We start from the raw sequence: 19,173 nt of genomic DNA, 5'->3' as shown, positions 1-19,173 counted from the left end.
CGGCCCCAGGGCTGCCAGGCTCGGAACGGGGAACCGGGCACGGAACTCTGCGAGGGGCACCGAGGCCCCATCGCCGTGCCCGTACCGGGAGGAGAAGCCGCCTCTCCCGCCTCTCCCGCCTCACGGCTCGCACCCCGAGCCCGGCACCGCGCTCCGCCCGCCATCCAGCGTCCCCCGCCCAGCACAGACCGGGCTGACCCCCGGCACAGCACAGCACAGCACAGCACCGCATCGCATCGCATCGCACTCACGGGCACAGCCGCAGAGCCGCCGCCAGCCCCGCCCGGACAGAGGCTCCCGGTCGGCGCCGGTCTGGCGACATCACCCAGGGAAAGCTCCGCGTCCGCCGCGCTTCCGCTTCCCTGGGCGGGAGCAGCCTGAGGGCCGCCCTCACAGCCGGGCCCGCTCTGACGCACTTCCAGCGCGGCGGGGCCGGGGCTGCACGTGTGGCGGCCGGGGCTCCCCGAGCCTTCTTTCATTCCTTCCTTCTTTCATTCCTTCYTTCTTTCCTTCCCTCCTYCCCGSCGCCGCCATGGGGCTGACGCGGCAGTACCTGCGCTACGAGCCCGCCGCGCTCTTCGGCCTGGTGGCCAGCGCCAGGGCCGCCGTGGCTTTCGTGGCTCTGCGCGGCGAGCGGGGCCGCTATGTGGCCGTGCCGGCTTGCGAGCACGTGTTCGTGTGGGACACAAGGAAAGGAGAGAAGGTGGGTGCCGAAATGCAGGGCTGGGGTGCGGCGTGAGGGGCTTTGGGGCCGCCTGAAGCTGTTGGTACTGCTGGGAGGCGTTTGGGGGTAAGCAACACCTCCACAGCCTCTCCCCACTTTTGGGAAGTGTGAGCACAGCGTGGAGTTTGGTTATGGGGCGAGTCTGCAGCTCTGGCTGTGTCCTGGCCCATCATTCTGTTTGGTTATGGTGCGAGTCTGCAGCTCTGGCTGTGTCCTGGCCCATCATTCTGTTTGGTTATGGTGCGAGTCTGCAGCTCTGGCTGCGTCCTGGGCCCATCTTCCAGTTCCCCAAGCTGCCCAATAAAAAGAGTTCTGCATGGTGTAACCTTTTGAATAGTCCGAAATACATTGCGGTGTTGGATGCTCAGAAGAAGGTCTTGCATATTGCAAGAAAGTAATTGCTTATTTCAGTTTAAGGGATTTACAAGGTTTGAATTTGTTGCAATCTAACAGGCAGCACCACCTGAATAGAGGTGGTTACAGGTGATTTGGATAAGGGAAATCTGGAATGCAGCAACTCTCACCTTTGTTTTCTTTGGTMGTAACTTGTAGCCATCAGTTGTCACAGGGAGGGAGTGGTGGTCCTGCTGCTCTGCTCTTAYTGTGAGAGTAATTTATTTTATCTCGATTTGGTTTTAAAACAACTGAATTTCACTGTGGATCCCTTGAGATTTGCCTCAGGACCTCAGTTGTGGAAGACTAATTGCTGTCACAGTAACTGGAAAACTGGTCCCTGTTTAGCTGGCGATGGGAATGTTCTTGGATGAATCAGGGATGTCATAGAGTTTGTGTTTTGGCTGGGAATCCCATGTGAAAGTTGTGTACATAGGGAGGTTGTGAGCTGTAACTTTTAGGACTTTGCCACACACTGTCTCCTGTGAGATTCAGAAATTACTGTAAGTGCTTTGTGTGTCCACTTTGAACTGAAATCTGATTTTGTTTCATAGCCCCTGGAGTGCTGACTGCTGTTACGTTGTTTTGATGTTTATATCATTCTCAAGTTCTTGTGCAGTCGGTGGAAAAGCAGCTCTGACCTATACCCAGGAAAGGCCAGGCAAGAGAGGATGGAGTCAGGAAGAAACTTTCCGACTTGGCACTCAAACAGTGTTCTTACTCCATGGCATTTAAAATGTGTTGGGGCAGAACTGTCAGGTTCTGAGTTGCAGGGCTTATTCTGCTTCCTGTTTGGTTGTGAGAAATTGCTTCCTTCTTGCTCCTGTTTGCTTTGGAAAATGGGGCTAATGACACCACATTTGGTGCAGGAGGGTAAAAAATTAACTTATAAAGTGGCAGAAGTGCTCAGTTGGGAGTTCAGGAGAGGAGTAGACTATATTCTTTCTATAAGTGTCTGTCTCTGAGATGTCATTTGTCAACATTACACATGTTTTGTCTCCTAAACATTTCAGGTTCTTATCCTKAAGGGTCTCAAGCARGAAGTCAGTTGCCTSTGCCCCTCTCCAGATGGTTTGCACTTGGCTGTTGGGTACGAAGATGGAGCAGTCCGTGTCTTCAACCTTCTCAGTGGAGAATCGACTGTCACTTTCAATGGGCACAGGGCTGCAGTTACAGCCCTGCAGTATGACCACCTGGGTGGCAGGCTGGTGTCTGGCTCCAAGGTAAGGGAGGGTTTCACATCTAGAGGATGGTCCTTTCACAGAGATACCCCATGGGCAAGGCTGAGCTGCACTAAAATGTTCAGTATTTCAAGTGTGGTGTGTGCCCACAGCCAAAGGGTGACAGTGACAGAAGCTGGGAGAGCAGCAGGGGCTCCASACAGGAATAGGACACTGGTAGAGCTGTTAAAGTGAAGAATCTTGTGAGATCAGGAACAGCAAAAGTGTCTCAGGGTGGAACAGCACTACATTTATCAGTCTGACTGYCCCTTTGGGGAAGAAATGTCAGTTGCATTAATCATCCTTGAGATTCAGAGGGAGAAAGTGTGCTCTCAGATAATCTTTTCAGTCCCATGGCAGAAGTTTTGCAGAGACAAGTGCCAGTCCCTTATAGACTCTCTCTCTTTTTTCAGGATACAGAAGTCATCGTGTGGGATGTCATCAATGAAAGTGGCCTCTACCGGCTGAGGGGACATAAAGATGTCATCACTCAAGTCCTTTTCTTGAAGGAGAAGAACCTGTTGGTCACCTGGTGAGCCAGACTAAGAGTAATTATTGATCAGAAAAGCAGACATGGTTGTTCTTGCAATTTAGAATCCTGTGTGCTACAGCCATTTGTATTTTCCTTCTTGTCTCGTGATATCTCAGACCCACCAGCATCTTTGAATATGATTGTGTCACATTGATGTATTTTTTAAGTCTGGTGCCTGAATCAAAGTCTTAGAGCAGCTGAAATGGCCATACTGAAAAAGTGTTTGGAGAAGGGTTGAACTTGTTGGTAAATCCATCAACTTAAAACTGTTGTAACACAAAATATGTTCATTGTTTATGTAAATATTTTGGGGAGTGTTTTTGTTTATCTTGAAGAGTTAAGCAKACCTACTTTCTGTATATGTGACAGRTTGSTTCCTTGTAAGTTGTAAATATAGGAATTAGTTAAAAGATGATAGGGTTTTTTTAGTTGATTTTTAGTTATTCAGCATGAGCTGTGAGTTGACTGAATCCCTTGAGTAATAAATGGCTGACAAAAGATACTCCTGCTGAAATATCAGTCAGTATTTTTTTACTGAAAAGTGCATGCAATGAGTTCAGTTCAAAATTAAAACAAGTTACTTTTGCTTTTTTATTTGCAGATGGAAAAAGTAGTATTTTGTTGCTTTGRAAAATGATACCATTTCTTAATGCAATTTCAAATATTTGCAGGTCAGCTTCAGTGACTTGATAGGTATCCTTTTGCAGCATTCCTGTACTTGGTTTTTGTTTGGTTTCAGCTGCTCTGTGACATGTTCTGACTTATTTTAATTTTTTTTTTTTGTATTTCTACCACTTCTCTGAGGGGTGAGGTCTGGAGTCTTTCCTCATGTCTGAATTTTTCCTCTTTGTTGCAGTGCCAAAGACACACTGGTGAAATGGTGGGATCTGGACACCCAGCACTGCTTCAAAACTCTGGTTGGACACCGAGCTGAGGTAAAGGGGATGTGTGGGGAGCCATTGGGCTGGAGGGTCTCAGGATGTCGTGGCCCATGTTGGGCATTCCTTGCTCTCAGGAGTTGTAAACTGGCACCAACATATATTTCACTTTCATTAGGCTCTAAGAGTGAGCAAATGAGAAATTTCCAAACATTCCTGGAGCTGTTATCAGMTGCATCCCATACACGTGTCCCCAGAGGAGGTCTCAGCTAGATCCAGTCACTATTTGGCTGCTGTTTAAAGAAGTCAATTAAAGATGCAGATGCAATTAAAGATGTTTTTGTTATGATAGTCAGAGGAGTCAATTCCTCACATTGTACCTCTGTACAGGTCTGGGGGATGGCTTTGCTCTCCAAAGAGAAGCGTCTGATCACTGGGAGTGCTGACAGTGAGCTGAGGGTGTGGGATCTCACCTACATCCAGGAGGTAAGGCATTCCCTCTGTAACACCTCAGACCCCCCTGCCCACTGCTTGTCTTTGAACTGAGGTGGAACTGGAACATGTTCAAATGTSATGGATGATCTGGGAAACAGCCAGAGCAATGGCTTTGCTGTCTGAGGGGTCCAGAAGGGGCTTGTGAGATGAACTTTGCTGTTTCCTGTGTTTTGAGCTTTCAAGTGAAGCTGTGAGCACTTCTGGAACAAGATTTCCACAGTGTGTCAGGTCTTCCTGCCTTCTGACTTACAGCTGGAGAAGACTCTTGTGGGTGGTTGATAATCATGGGAGAACATGGAATGCTTGGGTGCCTACAGGAGTGCTGTAGGACATTCCAGTGTATGCTAACCAATTGTACTTCCAGGAAAATGAAGTGTGAGACAGAAACCACAACACTATAGCTCTTGAGGTTTAAGGTACTCCTTTTGTTTAGTTTTTCTTTTTTTCTCCTGTGAGCAGGTACAAGATCCTGATGAACCAGAATCCAAGAAAAGCAAAGGGTCTTCTTTACCTGGAGCAGAAGAAAACACTGAAGATGAGACCTTAGAGTTGGATGAGCATCCCGAGGAAGTAAGATCAGTTTTCCATGCTGTCTATGAGATGGTGTATCTAACCCCATTTTCATGGTTTATATTCTGAGTATCATATTTAGCCTGTTTGGGAAACTGTGATGACTCTTGTACTGCTCCATAACAGCTTCCTCAGCAGGATGTCCTGCTTCATCTTACCTGCAAAACATCAGCAGAAGTATGTGTGCCAAAAYACAGATTTATTCTCCACTGACAGTTTTTCTTTGCTTTTTRTTTGASAARGMCTAGCAAATGCATAAATTTAAACAGTGTTAATGGAGTTCTTTCATCAAACAACACAAAAATAAAATTCTTTCTAGCTGGTTGACASCTGCTGAGTTCAGTGCTGATGCTTAGCTTTGCAGTACCTGAGAGGTTAGGGTTGCACTGTAATGAAATTTGGTGTGAGATTTGATTGCAGAAAKCCATTCCCACTTGTGCTGCTGCTGGAGACTTTACTGAATCTGTCTTTTTGGTAGAATTTTCTGGGRAACTGCTCAGGTCTCAGACTGCTTRTAGTTRTAGATACCTGACCTTGTTAATTAATTTTCCAGCTTCCTCTCCAGAGGATTCCTCTTCCTTTAATGCCCTCTTTAAGAGTCTCTGTTCTCACCTTCTCTGCCTCTTTTGACTGAGCTCTACTGTCTCTGTAGCATAAAAGTTCATCTCTGTCTCTTAAGTGGCTGTGGTTTGCCAGTAAAGTGAAATTATTCTTCCACTGAGACTGCCAGTGRTTATTTTCAGCTGAAATACAACAAAACACAAGGAGATAAGCCTGTAGCTCACGCAGATGCTTATTTTGTCCTTTTATTATCCTTACTAGCTGTTCTACTAGGAGGCTGTAGGTTCATTTCCCCCTCTCCTTGACTTCCCTTGTCAGCAGGTTGAGTTTTCTTGAGAAGATCACTTGATTTTTCAGACCCAAATTTGCTCCTCTTTCCCTGCAGTGCATCGTTAAGTGCAGCAAAGTTGGATCCATCATGCGGGAAGGGAGAGACCGAGTGGTGACTCTTGGCACAGACAGGATGGGCAAATTTTTGGCCTGCCATGTGAGTAATGGGGGGCTCTGCTGTTGAGCTGCAGAGGAGGCTGGTAGAGACCTTGGGTATTTTCTGTAAGGGCCATCCAGGGCTTTGCAGACCTTTGAATTTGTTCACTCTGACTCTAGGGAATAGATGCTGTTCTGGAAGTGTTCTCTGTCCTTTCTGAAGAGGAAATCCAAAAGAAATTGGAAAAGAAAATGAAGAAAGCRAGGAAAAAAGCCAAGTAAGTAATTTTTGGGATACTGTCTCTGTCAAAAAAACTCTCAGAAAAGCTCTTCAGTAGCATTACAGGTGGCTGAACTCCAAGCTTCTTTTTGTGCTAGCTGTTGTATTTTGGGGCTGCTGTTCCTATGCATCCTTGGTGTGTGYCTGAGCAACAGTACTCCCAGAGACTAAGGAAATACCTTTCTCTCTGAGTCTTCTCCCTGAAGAAAAAACAAACCAGAAAGCTAATGGGTGCAAAGAAATGGACATAAAATGGGGTTTTTGGGGCTGCTCAGCTCTACCTCACAGTGCTGTTTGTAGTGCTTGGTGCACCAATGTAAGTCCTTGATGGGCAGTTCCTCRATCATCATTCCTTGATGCAGGAATGAGAATTTTGTTGAGAAATCACAGTGAGTCTGATACCTCATCTCCTGTTTTACAGCAGGCAGATACAGGTGAGAGCTTTGTTAATGTTTACTCTGTGTTAAGTGTATGTCTGCCTGTCCTGGCACTTAACAGGTGCTTGAGAACAGCACTTAGGGAGGGATCTGGCCCCAAGGTAGAAACTAAAGCATAAGGCTTGTAAATCTGGAAATGCATTTTGGCAGTGACTGAGAGCTTTTGGTGAGCGATARGAGATGAGCAGAAGCTGATCTTGCTCTCAAACACAGCTTCTGTTGCCTGTTTTGTCTCCATCATTGTAATGTGCCTCCTGTTCTGGCTCCAGAGGAGGTTGCCTTTCTTAGGATAGTTTGTGTCTTTAGTAGTCTGCATACTAGCATGAATTTCACTGTCCACCCTATTCTTAAATATGGTTAGCACTTCTGGATAAGAGGGAACTTATTTTCAGTGGGCTAAGTGGTTTCCTTATGTTTTCTCTGTCTCTGTGTTAGTTTTTGTTGGCTGTGCTGGCTCATTTGACTCTCCTCCCTTATCTGACATTTCCAGACAGAACTCTGAAGAGGAGCCTGAAAAGAGTGTGGAGCTGAGCCTGCAGGAGGAGATTCAGCGGGTCACTAATGTCAAAGCTTCTTCTAAAATCAAGTGAGTGGCAAACCTTTTGTAGAGTCTGATTAGTGATCATGCAGCTACCTGGGGAGAATTTTGCATGGCAGAGATGGAAGAAGTTTCCTCCTCAGCATGTGTTTGGCTTGGAGCTGGGGAGAGGCCTGCCATGATCTCCAGTCCATTCACACCTCAGTGTGTACTTGCTTGTTGGATATGCTCTGTCTATATTCCTCTATCTCAGTTGTTCCTAATATTTGATCCCTCCTACATTTTGTCTTACTGCCCTGTGTACAGCTCTKCTTTTGTCTAATCAAACAGGTCATTTGACTTGATTCTCTCTCCAAAAGGAGAGCTGAAGATGGTGCTGCTGCTCCAGAACAACGTCATTGARTTGTACAACCTGGACCTGTCAGCACAAGTCCCCCAGGCTGTCCGTGTGTCCAGGATAACCATTGGAGGTCACCGCAGTGATGTCAGGACRTTGGCTTTCAGCTCTGACAACATTGCCATTCTCTCAGCAGCTGCAGAATCTGTGAAGATTTGGAACAGGTACGCAGTCTAGTTGTGCCAGTCTCCCAGAATTCAGGGATGCTGTGTTAAGAAAAGCAGTGATAAGGAAAAGAGGACAATGGAAAGGGTGAAACAGTGAATGAAGTAAAGGAAGTGAATAGAAAATTATTTTTCTTCCTCCCTTATTAGGGCAACTGAGAACCTGTAGATCGAAAATTTCAACACAAAGTCTAAACACCAAGGTCATAGATAGCAGCTGGCTATAGACTGTGTTTTGTTATGGGTTTTTTTCTGTTTTTTCCTTTTTAATAAGAGGTAATAGCTGTTACCCTAAACAAGCTACTGCCTGCTCTTCTGAGAATGTGAGTTTCTTGACATCTTATCTGAAGGATCTAGTATTAGACTGACTGGGCTATTGTTTTCATCTGGAGTTCTGTGTGTTTATGTAGAGTGTTGTCCCAGTGTTTCTGGGGTGGTGCTGATTTCAAGCTTATTTTCTTCTGAGCATACTGTCTTACACTCCTCCCCCCTCTCCTGAAATGTTCTTTGATATTAGRAGCTCTGTTCTTGTTCACAACAGCAATAGGTCATGATGGTGGAACATATAATGGCAGGTTTTTATGGGAAATGTTGTTAGCAGTAGTATTTGGGTCAATAGAGAGGTGGTGGCTTATCTTCTGACCCCAGCTGAAAGACAGCCATAGGTTGAGGCCACAGTGGAGTGTGTCTCACTGAGCAGGCCAGATTTTGTGTGTGATGAGAGATTTTGGGCTTTGTCTTTGTGCACAGGTCAACGTTGCAGTGCATCCGGACGATGGAGTGYGAGTACGCGCTCTGCTCGCTCTTTGTGCCTGGAGATCGGCAGGTCATCGTTGGCACCAAGGTGAGCAGTGTCCTCTGACTCCAGACTGCCCAGCTCTGGGGGTGTGACAGGAAAATGTCATGATCCAGAGCACTGCTGTGTTCCCAGAGTCATTACAGAGCWCCCAAGGCTTGAGCTGGACAGCAGGGGAGAGCTTTGGGAAGGTCCTGATGAGAGATCAGGAGTTTGGCCATCTGTGTGGCTACCTGTGGCCATCTAATGAAGCTGGCTGCTGGGGACATGGGTGGCAGAGAGCTCTACAGCCAGGAGCTGGGATGAGTTTTGAGCAAAGGCTGATTGTTCCTCTGTGATGTCTTTCTCCCCAGACTGGGAAGCTGCAGCTGTATGACCTGGCTTCTGGCAGTCTGATAGAGAGTCTCAATGCTCATGATGGGGCAGTGTGGTCCATTGCTCTTTCACCAGACCAGGTAATTCAGCCACCCTTATAAGCATCATATGTTGCACATCTTTTCACGTAATTCCTTCCTATAGTACTGTGTTTGCACCACTGATGGGAGCATGGGAACCCCTCATCTTGGGATGTGGAGGATGCAGTGTCTAAGAACTTTACAAGGGAATCAAAACTACAGCAAAAAAAAAACAAAAAAACAACCTGCCTGATATTCATCCAACCTACAAATTAAAACATGTGGCATGGATTTTACCCTTGTTCTTAGTATAAAATGTTGAACTGTTGTTCCTTTAGAAGGCTCTGCTTGTAGGGGTGTGGTAAGGTATGTGTGATCCASTGACAGTGAGAGTCTCAAGTTGCCCATGAAACAAAACCATATTGTTACTTGCAGCTGAGATGTCTGTTTTCAGTCCCAAAGTTTCAGTCCAGGTTTTGTTTTACGTTTGGGGTCTTTGTCTTAGACCTCCAAAATAAGCYAGAGCTTTTTTGTTGTTGTTCAGCCAAAGTGTTCTCTAACCAGAGAGAACTTTGGCTCCAGGTGGTGTCCACTTAATCATTAATGCTGTAGGAATGTGGGACATTTCAAAAATCTCCTCTGTGTTGGCAATTCCTTACTGTAGACTTTCCCTGGGTGATAGCAGCTAGTTTCACAACATTTTTGTTTTCCCCTACAGCATGGCTTTGTGACAGGAGGTGCTGATAAATGTGTCAAGTTCTGGGAGTTTGAGCTTGTGAAGGATGAGAGCAGTGTTCAGAAAAGGTGAGAAGATAAGCCTTGTGCAGGTTCTGTCATCTTTGATGRGTGCTTTGGCCTTTGCTGTGCACTGCAAGAAATGCCCATGACATCTGTGTGGAACACGTGGAGAAGAGCATGAGCTCAGTGCTGTTTTGTAAAGAYCTGAGCTTATCTGGAGAAGGGCATTTCCTCATTCTGATCCCTTTTGATTGTGAGTTTAGTGTCTGATGAGGCTGACTGCAGATCTTTGCCATAAATGTAGCAGTGAAGTCCATCAGCCATCAGGACCTGCTTATTTTCAGTCCTTATTTCCACAGTGAGCAACGAGGTGCTGCATGTTAGAATTCCCTTGCTTTCCAAGTGTGGGACTTGTATCCATATCTCTCCTAGTCTGTTTGCTTGGGATAACAGTTTTTTCCCCTCTTGTTGCCAGGCTTTCCATGAAGCACGTGCGCATTTTAGAGCTGGATGAGGACGTGCTCTGTGTGCGSTACAGCCCCAACCAGAAGCTGCTGGCTGTCTCCTTGCTGGATTGCACTGTGAAGGTGTTCTACATTGACACACTGAAGGTACATGACCAAACAGGCTGTAAGTGTAGCTTGCAAGATCAGGAATACAAAGGAGAAGTGTCTGTTTGTTGTTGAACACCAAGAAGAGTCAGAGAGACCATGCATCCTGCCTCAAGGGCCTGTTTGTTGTCAAACCTGACAGAAACATGGCTGTCCCACACTGGGAAGAAGACCCATTTTGCATTTGGAAGGTGTTCTGAGTCTGCAGATGGCAGACATGGTGGTACTCCAGATCTGTCAGGCACTGTAAGGGTGGGGATGAAAATGTCACATGTGATGTTAAATAGGGCATAGCAGAGGCAAAACCTGGGGGAGGAGAACCTTCCTTGTTAGCGGTGTGTGATGGGTTTGTGAGCAGTGTATTAGCATGTGGATGTTAGGGGGTGACACGAGAGAGACTGGTGCTGACAGTTATATGGAGAGAAACAGAAATAAACTCCATAGGCAGTGGTGATGGGCAGTTATATGGAGAGAAACAGAAATAAACTCCATAGGCAGTGGTGATGGGCACCAGAGTTAGCTAGAGAGCTAACAGAGCAAGCTCAGCTTGCCTGGGTACTTCCACCCTCTTCTCAGTTCTGTAAACATGGCTCTGCTGCTAACAGTGCTCAGGGCAAGAATGAAAATGGGGCCAGAAAAACAGCTCCTGAGGCAGAACAGAACTAGCTTGGAACTTGAGATTTTTCACACATCTCTACCCAGCATGTCTGATTGAGTCACCTTTTTTCTGCTTCAGTTTTTCCTCTCTTTGTATGGACACAAGCTGCCAGTGCTGTGTATGGACATCTGCTATGTAAGTATCATTAAGCCTGTGTAACATGGGACTGTGGTGATATGGAGGAGTGTGAGAACCTCTGCTGGCAGCAAGGCCTCTAGGATAATGTTCTCTTGTCACATCCATGCTCCTGAATTAACAGTTTCTGGATGGGACACAGCAAGCTCCTTCTTATTCTGCAGTCCTGTGCTCGCTGGAAGGGGTAACAGAATTKGGGTCATGACAGAACTGACCTGGGGCATTTTGTGAGCTAGTAGAAGTCAAAACGTTGTAATGTTTCCTTACACTCATTTTAAGAGGTACAGCCTGCTTTCTGCTGAAGTTACTGTGTGAGGGGAGCCTGACTTGTTAGAGGGAGCAGAGGGCAGGTGCTGAGAGGGAGCAGCCTCTGTGCCTGTTCATTTTTGGGCTGCAAAATGAMAAAATGAACCTGCTCTGAGGTGTCTTTGGAATGAGGCCCATTAAAAGTCAAGATACAAGCAAATACCTTCAGAGGGTGAGAGGAGGACCAGAGTGCTGTCAGTGGGTTGTGGCAGTACCAAAGGATGGGCCACTGAGGAGAGGAGATGAGAGGGAGGGATCAGGAGGCCCTATTTCAGGAGCCACGTGTCACTGGGTCAGCAGCAGTTCCTCATGGGGTTGTCAGCCAGCTCCCCGCACCTTCCTCTCTCTTTGTTGCTCTTTAGGATGGAACTCTGATTGCAACTGGCTCTGCTGACAGAAATGTGAAGATTTGGGGCTTGGATTTTGGGGACTGTCACCGTTCTCTCTTTGCCCATGATGACAGGTCAGTCAAATCCTACAGCATCTCTGGACTGTAGACTTGTCTCCAAGGGGTTGTGATCCAGCAATAACCCCTTTGTCCAGTACAGAGCAGGGAGAATTTTGCAGTATTCCTCAAGTGGGTAAAATTGAGCCTTTTTCTCTTCTAGTGTGATGTATCTGCAGTTTGTGCCAAAATCCCATCTCTTCTTCACAGCTGGGAAGGACTGCAAGATTAAGCAGTGGGATGCAGATAAATTTGAGCATATCCAGACACTGGAGGTAGGAAGTTTTGGAGTCTGTTGAAAGGAATCATTATCCCTGCATGAGCAGCATTTTCCTCAGGGGTGGAAGTTGGGTGGTGTTAATGTCACACTTTTTCTGTCATCTGTGCAGGGGCATCACCAGGAGGTGTGGTGTTTGGCACTCAGTCCCAATGGAGACTACGTGGTGTCAGCATCCCATGACAARTCCCTGCGCCTCTGGGAAAGGACAAGGGAGCCCCTTATCTTGGAAGAGGAGAGGGAGATGGTGAGGATTGTGTTTTTCCCACCAAAAATGACTTCCAGACCTATTTTTTTTTTGCTGTGTAGTTGTGGTTTTCTACAGGTCTGTTGCCTATAGCCTTTGACATTCTCTTGTGCTCCTTTCAGTACAAGTGTGCTTGGGAGGTTGCTGTTCTGGAGGGATGGAGAGCATTGCTCCTGTTAAATGCAATTTGTCCCTCTCCAACCATGAGAGGTCCATTCTGTCTCAATAGCAGGCCCCAGAGCTCAGGGGTGCTGGAAGAAGCTCCTTCTATTTAATTTGAACATTTATTGTGAGGTATCATAGAAGAGCTTCAATAGGAAGGAAAGTTTGGAGGTCTCTAGTCATAGCCCTTGCTCACTGCTGGATAATCTTAAATTCTATCACACTGCTTAGAGACTTACCTTAAAACATTGACATCTCCAAGGAAAGATTTTCCAGGCTGTTGGAGCACCTGTTCCAGTATTGAACSACCATTAGGGCTGGCTGATGTGTTGGTTTCACATACTCAATTGGAGATTCCCTTGGAACAATTTGTAACTCTTGTCTTTTTGCTGGATCCCTCAGAGAAACCTATCTCTGTCACCCCTTCTTATGGCAGTTCTCAAACCATGGTGTGTGGAGAAGGAGACAGAAATGCAGCAGGAATGGATGAGAAACTGCAATAGATGTTTGGGGTTTTTTAATCCCAGCCTGACCCACAAGCTGTGCCTTGATGCCCAGTGTTTGGTGTGTTAGGAATGAGGGTGGTAAAAGGAGAGACAGATAGCACTTTTTCCAGATTCCAGAAAAGTTTGAATGGCAAGGTGGGCATGAATCCACTGGTAGTGAATTACACATGATGCAGTTGATGCCCTTTCACACATCATGCAGTGAGATGAGAGACCAGAGATGATTTTCTCTTACAAGCTGGGACAACCCCAGGACTTTTCTAGATTTGTTCCCTCTGTGTTGTGTGGCTAGTGAAAGGTGTGGTGCTGAACTGTAGTGTCTGTCTCATCTTGGTGGGAACCTGAAGGGCTGTTCCTGTATCCAGAGCAGAGACCTGGATTTCTTTCTCTTCAGGAGATTTTAGAGTTCGTTGTGCAGTTCGGACCAGGGAAAAATGGGTGTTTTGCTGCTGGCATTGTTGTCTCTGCTGGTTGGTCCTGGTGTTGCAATGGGCTGCATGAAGCTCCAGGCTGCCTTGCTCAAACAGTCCAGAAGAGACTTGTGCCCTTTTCTTGCTCAGCCCTGTTAATATGTTGTGTTCTCCTCCTCTGTAGCAACGAGAAGCTGAATATGAAGAGAGTGTGGCAAAGGAAGAGCAGCCTGTGGTGAGTTGCACCATCTGAATGTGTGTCAGTCTGACTGTTCAAACTCAGGAAAAACTTTTTCTGTAAGAGGCATAGAAGAGATTTGAAAGAAGAAGGATCATTTTCTTGCTTTGAGGAGGTCCAGGGGAGAAGGTGCTGCTGAAGCAGTGGCTGCTCCATGATACAGTTGGCTCTGGTACTGTGGAGGGATGGAACTGCAGCTCTGTTTTTGTATTTTGTAGGTGGCTGGAGAGAGGCAAGGAGAGACAGGGTTGGCAGGAAAGAAGACCATTGAAACCATCAAAGGGGTAAGGTGCTGTGGGTGTGCAGTGTGCCTTTGTGCAGGAATTCTCTCTTCCTGAGAGAAATGAGGTCTGTGAGGTTCCTGTAGCTGCAGCTCAATCTGTCTGTTCCATGTGGGGGGAGTGGATCTGCTCTTGCCCTGTGGGATTCACACTTAAAGAAGCACAAGGCATCTCAGATGTTCTCAGGGCATCTCTCTGAAGGGCTGTGCAGTCCAGTGAGCCTCTGTTGAAGGTGGAAATCCGTTGTGGTGCTTGTGGGAGGTGTACCAAGAAGGTGTGGGGTGGTAATTCCCATATTCAGGGCATGACTGGTGTGCTCAGTCTGCAGTGGATGTTACCAGGGGAGATGCCATGTGATGCTCTGTGTGATCATCTCTGTCCCACTGAGCTTTGTCCTGGCTTGTCTGGTGTCACTGATGTGCTGTTSTTGTGCTGCACAGGCTGAGAGGATCATGGAAGCTCTCGAGCTGTACAGAGAAGAGACAGCAAAACTGAAGGAGCACAATGCCATATGCAAAGCTGCAGGAAAAGAGGTAAAAGACYATAATGTAACAATGTACAATCCCAAGATGTGTCTGCTTTATCCTTCCAGCTGAGGTAGAAAGCCTTAGCATGCAGATAAAATCAGGACAGCTAAAACCAGCAGACATTTGTTCAAATGTTTTGGAGAGCTGAATGGCACTGTGCTCTGGTGCATAATYGGGGGTGTGTTCTTTCCAAAGATCCTCATGCTTAAAGTCATGGTGGGATCTAAGTTTTGTCTCTGGAAGAGTGTGCTGCTGCAAATTCATWCCAAAGCCTAGTCTTCATCTCAACACTCTCTGCTAAATAAGGGGCTGTGAYAGAAGTGGGAAAAGTGACAAGTGAAAGAAAATGGATCCATGTTTGAGTTAGTCATATATGTCTGAGAATGAGATTGKTGSYKWMRRMYKMRKYYKWMRSCAMCATTCTGGGGAGGGCAGAGATATGGGAATTGCAGGAAAACATTTAATAAAAACTCTCTTCTGCTGTGAGTAAGTTTGCTCTGAATATGCATTTATACTCACACACCTGCCTTGTTCTGACTTTGTCTCCAGGTTCCCTTTCCTGTCAATCCCATTCTCCGTGCCTATGGAAATATTACAGTAAGTGCAATGTTCAGACCAACTCCATTCTCAGCTGGAGTTGRTTTGCTGGCTGGGTTGCTCTGGGGCATGACTGCTTGGTTCAATGTTTTTTGCTTGTGCAAAGTGAACATTGTTTGGGGTTTCCATGTTGATGGGTTGGTGTTTTTTTTTAATAGTTTTTATTTTTTAGTGCCATGAATATGTGTACAAAAGTTAAACYCCACCAGGGTTGAACACCTCTGATAGTAGCCATGACCTTATGATGTTCCTTGTCATACAGTATTCTCCAAGATATGAGAAAGCTAGACCTTTTCCAAGTTTATTTTTGTGATGTTGGCACACCAGTTACTGATTCTGTTCCTATTCCTGTGGAGTTTACATTGAGAGCATTCTGAATGGTAGTTCAGTGCCCAGGTATTGCAGGTTAGGACTGGTGCCCTTATTCTCTCATGTCATACTACTGCACAGCAGTTTTCACTAAATTCTAGGAATTTTTGACATATTACAAAATACACAGAAAAGGATGCATGGATTTTATTGATAAATAAAAATCCACTACTCTAAGTAGATTAATTTTTGTGTTCCTGGTTTATTCCAGTGTGCACTCTCAGACCACGTTTTTTAAGTATCCTTAGGAAGATCCTTGWTTTTTCACTCACCCCTTTTCATGCAGTGATACAATAGTTTGGATGGACCTTAAAGATTATCTGGTTCCAGCTCTGCTCTGCATCTGCTAAACACCTTCACCAGATAAACTGGAGTAGTAGGAATTAAGTCTGGGAGATGAGTTTGTATAAGGTTTTACACATGTAATTTGTTTTACCAAGCTTTTTACCTAGTTTGTACAAGATTCATTGACATAAATAGCTGGTTGCAAATAAATTAGATTTTTCACAATGTACTTCACCAGTGTGGAGTACCTTGAGAAGGCTGAGAAGGGAAGACTTGTCGGAGTGGCAGCTGATTGAAGCTGAAGCAATTTCCTCTTTGTTAAAGTCAATTTGATGTGTCTGTCTCACAGGATGTAATGGTGTGTTTTTAACTGTTTGAAATGGACCTTAGGGCATGTTGATCCTGGAATGTTTCTTAATAAACAGGACTGGGTGTCTTTCCTCTGTTACAGCCTTCTGCATACGTGCTGGAAGTTTTCAAGAAGGTCAAGTCAAGGTGAGTCCCAAGAGCTTTATTGCTGAGCAGATTTGTGACTGAATGTTGAATTCCTACACCCAGGACTGGCTGGGGTCCTTGAGTGGTCTCTCATGCTGGGTATGGGCAGTGCTAGAGAGTCTGGAGCTGCTGTTCCTGGCAGCCTCTTTGGGAACATGTGTGGAATTGGGGAATGGGAAATGTTCCTTCCATGGGGAGTGTGGGCTGAAGTTGTGGCTGTGGGTTGACTGGAAAGCAGTTTGGGGATGCTGAGGAGGGAAGGCTGTGTGCTTGCTCCCTGTGCCAGATGCAGGGTGTCTGATACAGATGTGCTCAGTCATGGAGCACTGTGAGGAATGCTTAGCAAAGCTGAACAGCRGAACCTGCCTATGGGGATGTTTCCTTCTCATCTGTAGCAGTGCAGTGGCTGAGAGTGGTGCTTGTGTCYCTTTGCTTTTTCCCTCAGTGAGCTGGAAGAGTCTCTCCTGGTGCTGCCCTTCTCCTATGTCCCTGATCTGCTCAGACTCTTCAATGAATATATTCAGCTGGGCTCAGATGTTGAGCTCCTGTGCCGAGCTCTCCTCTTCCTGCTCAAGTGAGTCCTTCACCTGCCCAGACAGGATCTGGGCTTGCTGCTGAGTATCTGGGCCTGAAGCTGTGAAAGCATCCTTGAGAATGAACATGTGGTCTCTGCAGGAGATAAAGAATCTCTGCAGCCCACAGGGATGGTGTGGGGGATTGGACTGATGGGATGCAGAGTGCCCCATGCCCACATGGAGCAGCTCATCCTTGCTGGAATGAAAGGTGCCACATCAAGTCTGAAGTGGTGCTGTTGGTGGCACAGAGTCACTACAGAGCCACTGTCTTCAGAAAAACCTTCCCCTTGAATCACTGGTAAACTTCAGAAAATAGCTTTCCCAGCTAAATTTGTCCATGCCTGTTACAGGTCTGGGGATGACTAATTAAAAAAAGTATGTCCAGAACATACAGAGGTTCAGGAGTGAGAAACATCAAGCTTTGTGATGTTTCTAAGAACAATGCTGCTATACCTCACTGCCTGCTTTGTTCCCAGGATACATTTTGGGCAGATCACAGGCAACCAGATGCTGGTGACAGTGATAGAAAATCTGAAGAAAACCACCATCTCCAGAGTCAGTGAGGCCCGGGTGAGTGTTGTACCCTCCCCTGTTCTATAATAACAGTGATTATGAGCATGAGTTGTCTGTGGTGACCAGTGAGAAAGTTGCCTGGRGGTCTGAGTCCATTTCAACCATCCTCCTTTTCAAACAGGATAATGCCTTTTCCTTATCTTCCTCCTCATGTTGGACTACCCAGTGGTGACCTTATACTTGTGCTCTCTCCCTCTTTTGCACTTGATTTTCTGATACACATGTTTTGGCTTGCTGGTTTCTAAATAAGCAGGAGGTGAAGTAACTCCCAGTTTCTCCTGGGCTCTTTGGGGTGTTACCTCCATGCAGACTGAGCATCTTCCCAGAGGAAGCTTCAGGTGCCTGCAAGTTCAGCACCTTCCCTTCCAGAAAATAGAGTGGATTAGAGCTGCTCTAAGATAGACCATGGGGAACTGAGTGAACCACTGACTGTTCTCCTCTTCTGATGAAGTTTACATTTAAACTAACATTGCTTTAAATCTCTTTACTAGAAGGTGGCCAAGCCCCTAACAAGCTTGGTGTGTGCCTCAGAGTGTGGTTGGTGTTGATTTATCTCTGCAGGATGTGCTGGGGTTCAACATGGCAGGGCTCCAGTTCCTGCAGAGGGAGATTGAGGCCAAGGAGGAGGTGACATTTTTTGCWGATGCCACTGAACGTTTTGAGGAAAAGAAGAGGAAAAGGAAGAAGAAAGAGAAGATGGTTCTTGCAGTCCTCTAGCATTTGCTGCCCAAAACTCAGAGCACCTGGATGGACTCACATAAGCTCAGTGCTGACCATGGAAGTGTTCTTGTGGCTGCACATCTGTGACAATGTCCAGTGCTGGGACAAASTCTGTCCCCTCCCCATGTGGTATGACCCAACTCAGAATGGTGTCTCTGAGATGGACTCTCTGCTGCACATTCTGTTCCTCCAGTGGAATGTCTGTTAGAAATGGAGTTGATTTGTCCTGAGATCAGCTTCTTCTGGCAGCATTGAATGGAATCCAGCCCATGGACTGCTGGGGAGACCTTGCCCTGGCCAGGGAAGGCAGCTGGCAAGATTTGTCACTGTTTGGACACCTGCTGGAGGCTTATGGCCTCTGGAAAAAGCTCTGTGACTTCTGCTGAGGTGTGAGAATTTGGTAAACAGCCCCTCACTCTTTAGTGGACAGGAAGAAACTGCTGGGCTCTATTAAAGGCATATTTAGATTTGCTTTATGAGACAACTTTCAGTGTTTTGTCCTGGTATTCCTTTTGTAAATCCTCAGCTGCCTTGGCCTGTGTGTTAGTTTTCAAACGATTTTTTACAGAGAATAAAATCAGTGGGAGCAAATGAAAGGGCTGCCATCCCAGATTGTGTTTTTCTGGAGAGCTGGCAGACCAAGTGTGAGAAGCCTGGACTGTTTGCCTTGTACTTGACCCAGGTTTTAGAAACTGCACTGATTTGTTGCATTGTTGTACTTGTGCTGTAGCAGATAAAATGATTTATTTTCACAGTGGGGGCAGTGGGGCAGAATAAAATGAACAAKTCTCTGCTGCTGTCCCMAGGAGTGTACTTGAGAGYRCCCAAAAYRTCACTGACAAGGGAATGAGCAAGARTCAGATTTAATATTAAAGCATAAARMACMACAGATTCRTTGGCAAGATTCACTCTRCTTACAAAGGACASCTGAGGCACAACAACARAAGCAAACAAAATCCAGGYAATCAGAAGAAATCAGATCAAATCAAAAATCAATTAATCAAATCCAGAAATGAAGACTGCCTAGGTATGTRTATRTGTGTGTGTGTGTGGACTGTGTAGACCAGGATGAAAAGGAATACAGCCTAAAGCTTAACAACACTAAATAATACTTAACTTATATCTTAAGCCTAACAATTTAMCATAGGAAAACAYTTAACTTATATCTAACTTCATTTWTASCTTTACCTTAACAATCTAACAGAGAAATAA

General features: G+C 46.0%; 2 protein-coding genes across 3 annotated transcripts in view; one reads left to right on the top strand and one right to left on the bottom strand.

Moving 5' to 3' along the window:
* GDAP2 (ganglioside induced differentiation associated protein 2) overlaps window positions 1–374 on the bottom strand; it is a 24,312-nt gene extending 23,938 nt beyond the window's left edge. The window contains exon 1 of the mRNA XM_057384398.1: window positions 252–374. The gene's annotated coding sequence lies outside the window, so the exon portion shown is untranslated. The remainder of the gene's footprint in view (window positions 1–251) is intronic.
* Window positions 375–403: 29 nt separating this feature from the next.
* On the top strand, window positions 404–18,776 carry WDR3 (WD repeat domain 3). Of its 2 annotated transcripts, none has more exons than XM_057384397.1 (26): window positions 404–703; window positions 2,131–2,340; window positions 2,751–2,869; window positions 3,726–3,804; window positions 4,138–4,233; window positions 4,699–4,812; window positions 5,759–5,860; window positions 5,980–6,077; window positions 7,007–7,102; window positions 7,385–7,615; window positions 8,366–8,459; window positions 8,765–8,866; window positions 9,525–9,610; window positions 10,020–10,155; window positions 10,892–10,948; window positions 11,617–11,717; window positions 11,863–11,974; window positions 12,089–12,223; window positions 13,486–13,536; window positions 13,758–13,823; window positions 14,261–14,353; window positions 14,897–14,944; window positions 16,050–16,093; window positions 16,539–16,667; window positions 17,145–17,238; window positions 17,803–18,776. In XM_057384397.1, exons 1-26 carry the CDS (start codon window positions 533–535, stop codon window positions 17,956–17,958), a joined length of 2,820 nt encoding a protein of 939 aa, XP_057240380.1. In that variant the 5' UTR covers window positions 404–532; the 3' UTR covers window positions 17,959–18,776. The 2 variants fall into 2 exon arrangements, with proteins under 2 accessions (XP_057240380.1, XP_057240379.1); XM_057384396.1 differs by having other exon boundaries at window positions 509–703; window positions 4,702–4,812.
* The last annotated feature ends 397 nt before the right edge of the window (window positions 18,777–19,173 follow it).

The sequence above is a fragment of the Malurus melanocephalus genome, unplaced genomic scaffold (genome assembly GCF_030028575.1).
Source record: "Malurus melanocephalus ecotype Western Australia unplaced genomic scaffold, MMel_1.1 scaffold_707, whole genome shotgun sequence".
In the NCBI taxonomy this organism is placed as follows: domain Eukaryota; kingdom Metazoa; phylum Chordata; class Aves; order Passeriformes; family Maluridae; genus Malurus; species Malurus melanocephalus.
The sequence above is the reverse complement of the archived record's forward strand: the minus strand, read 5'-3'. Positions and strand labels throughout refer to the sequence as shown.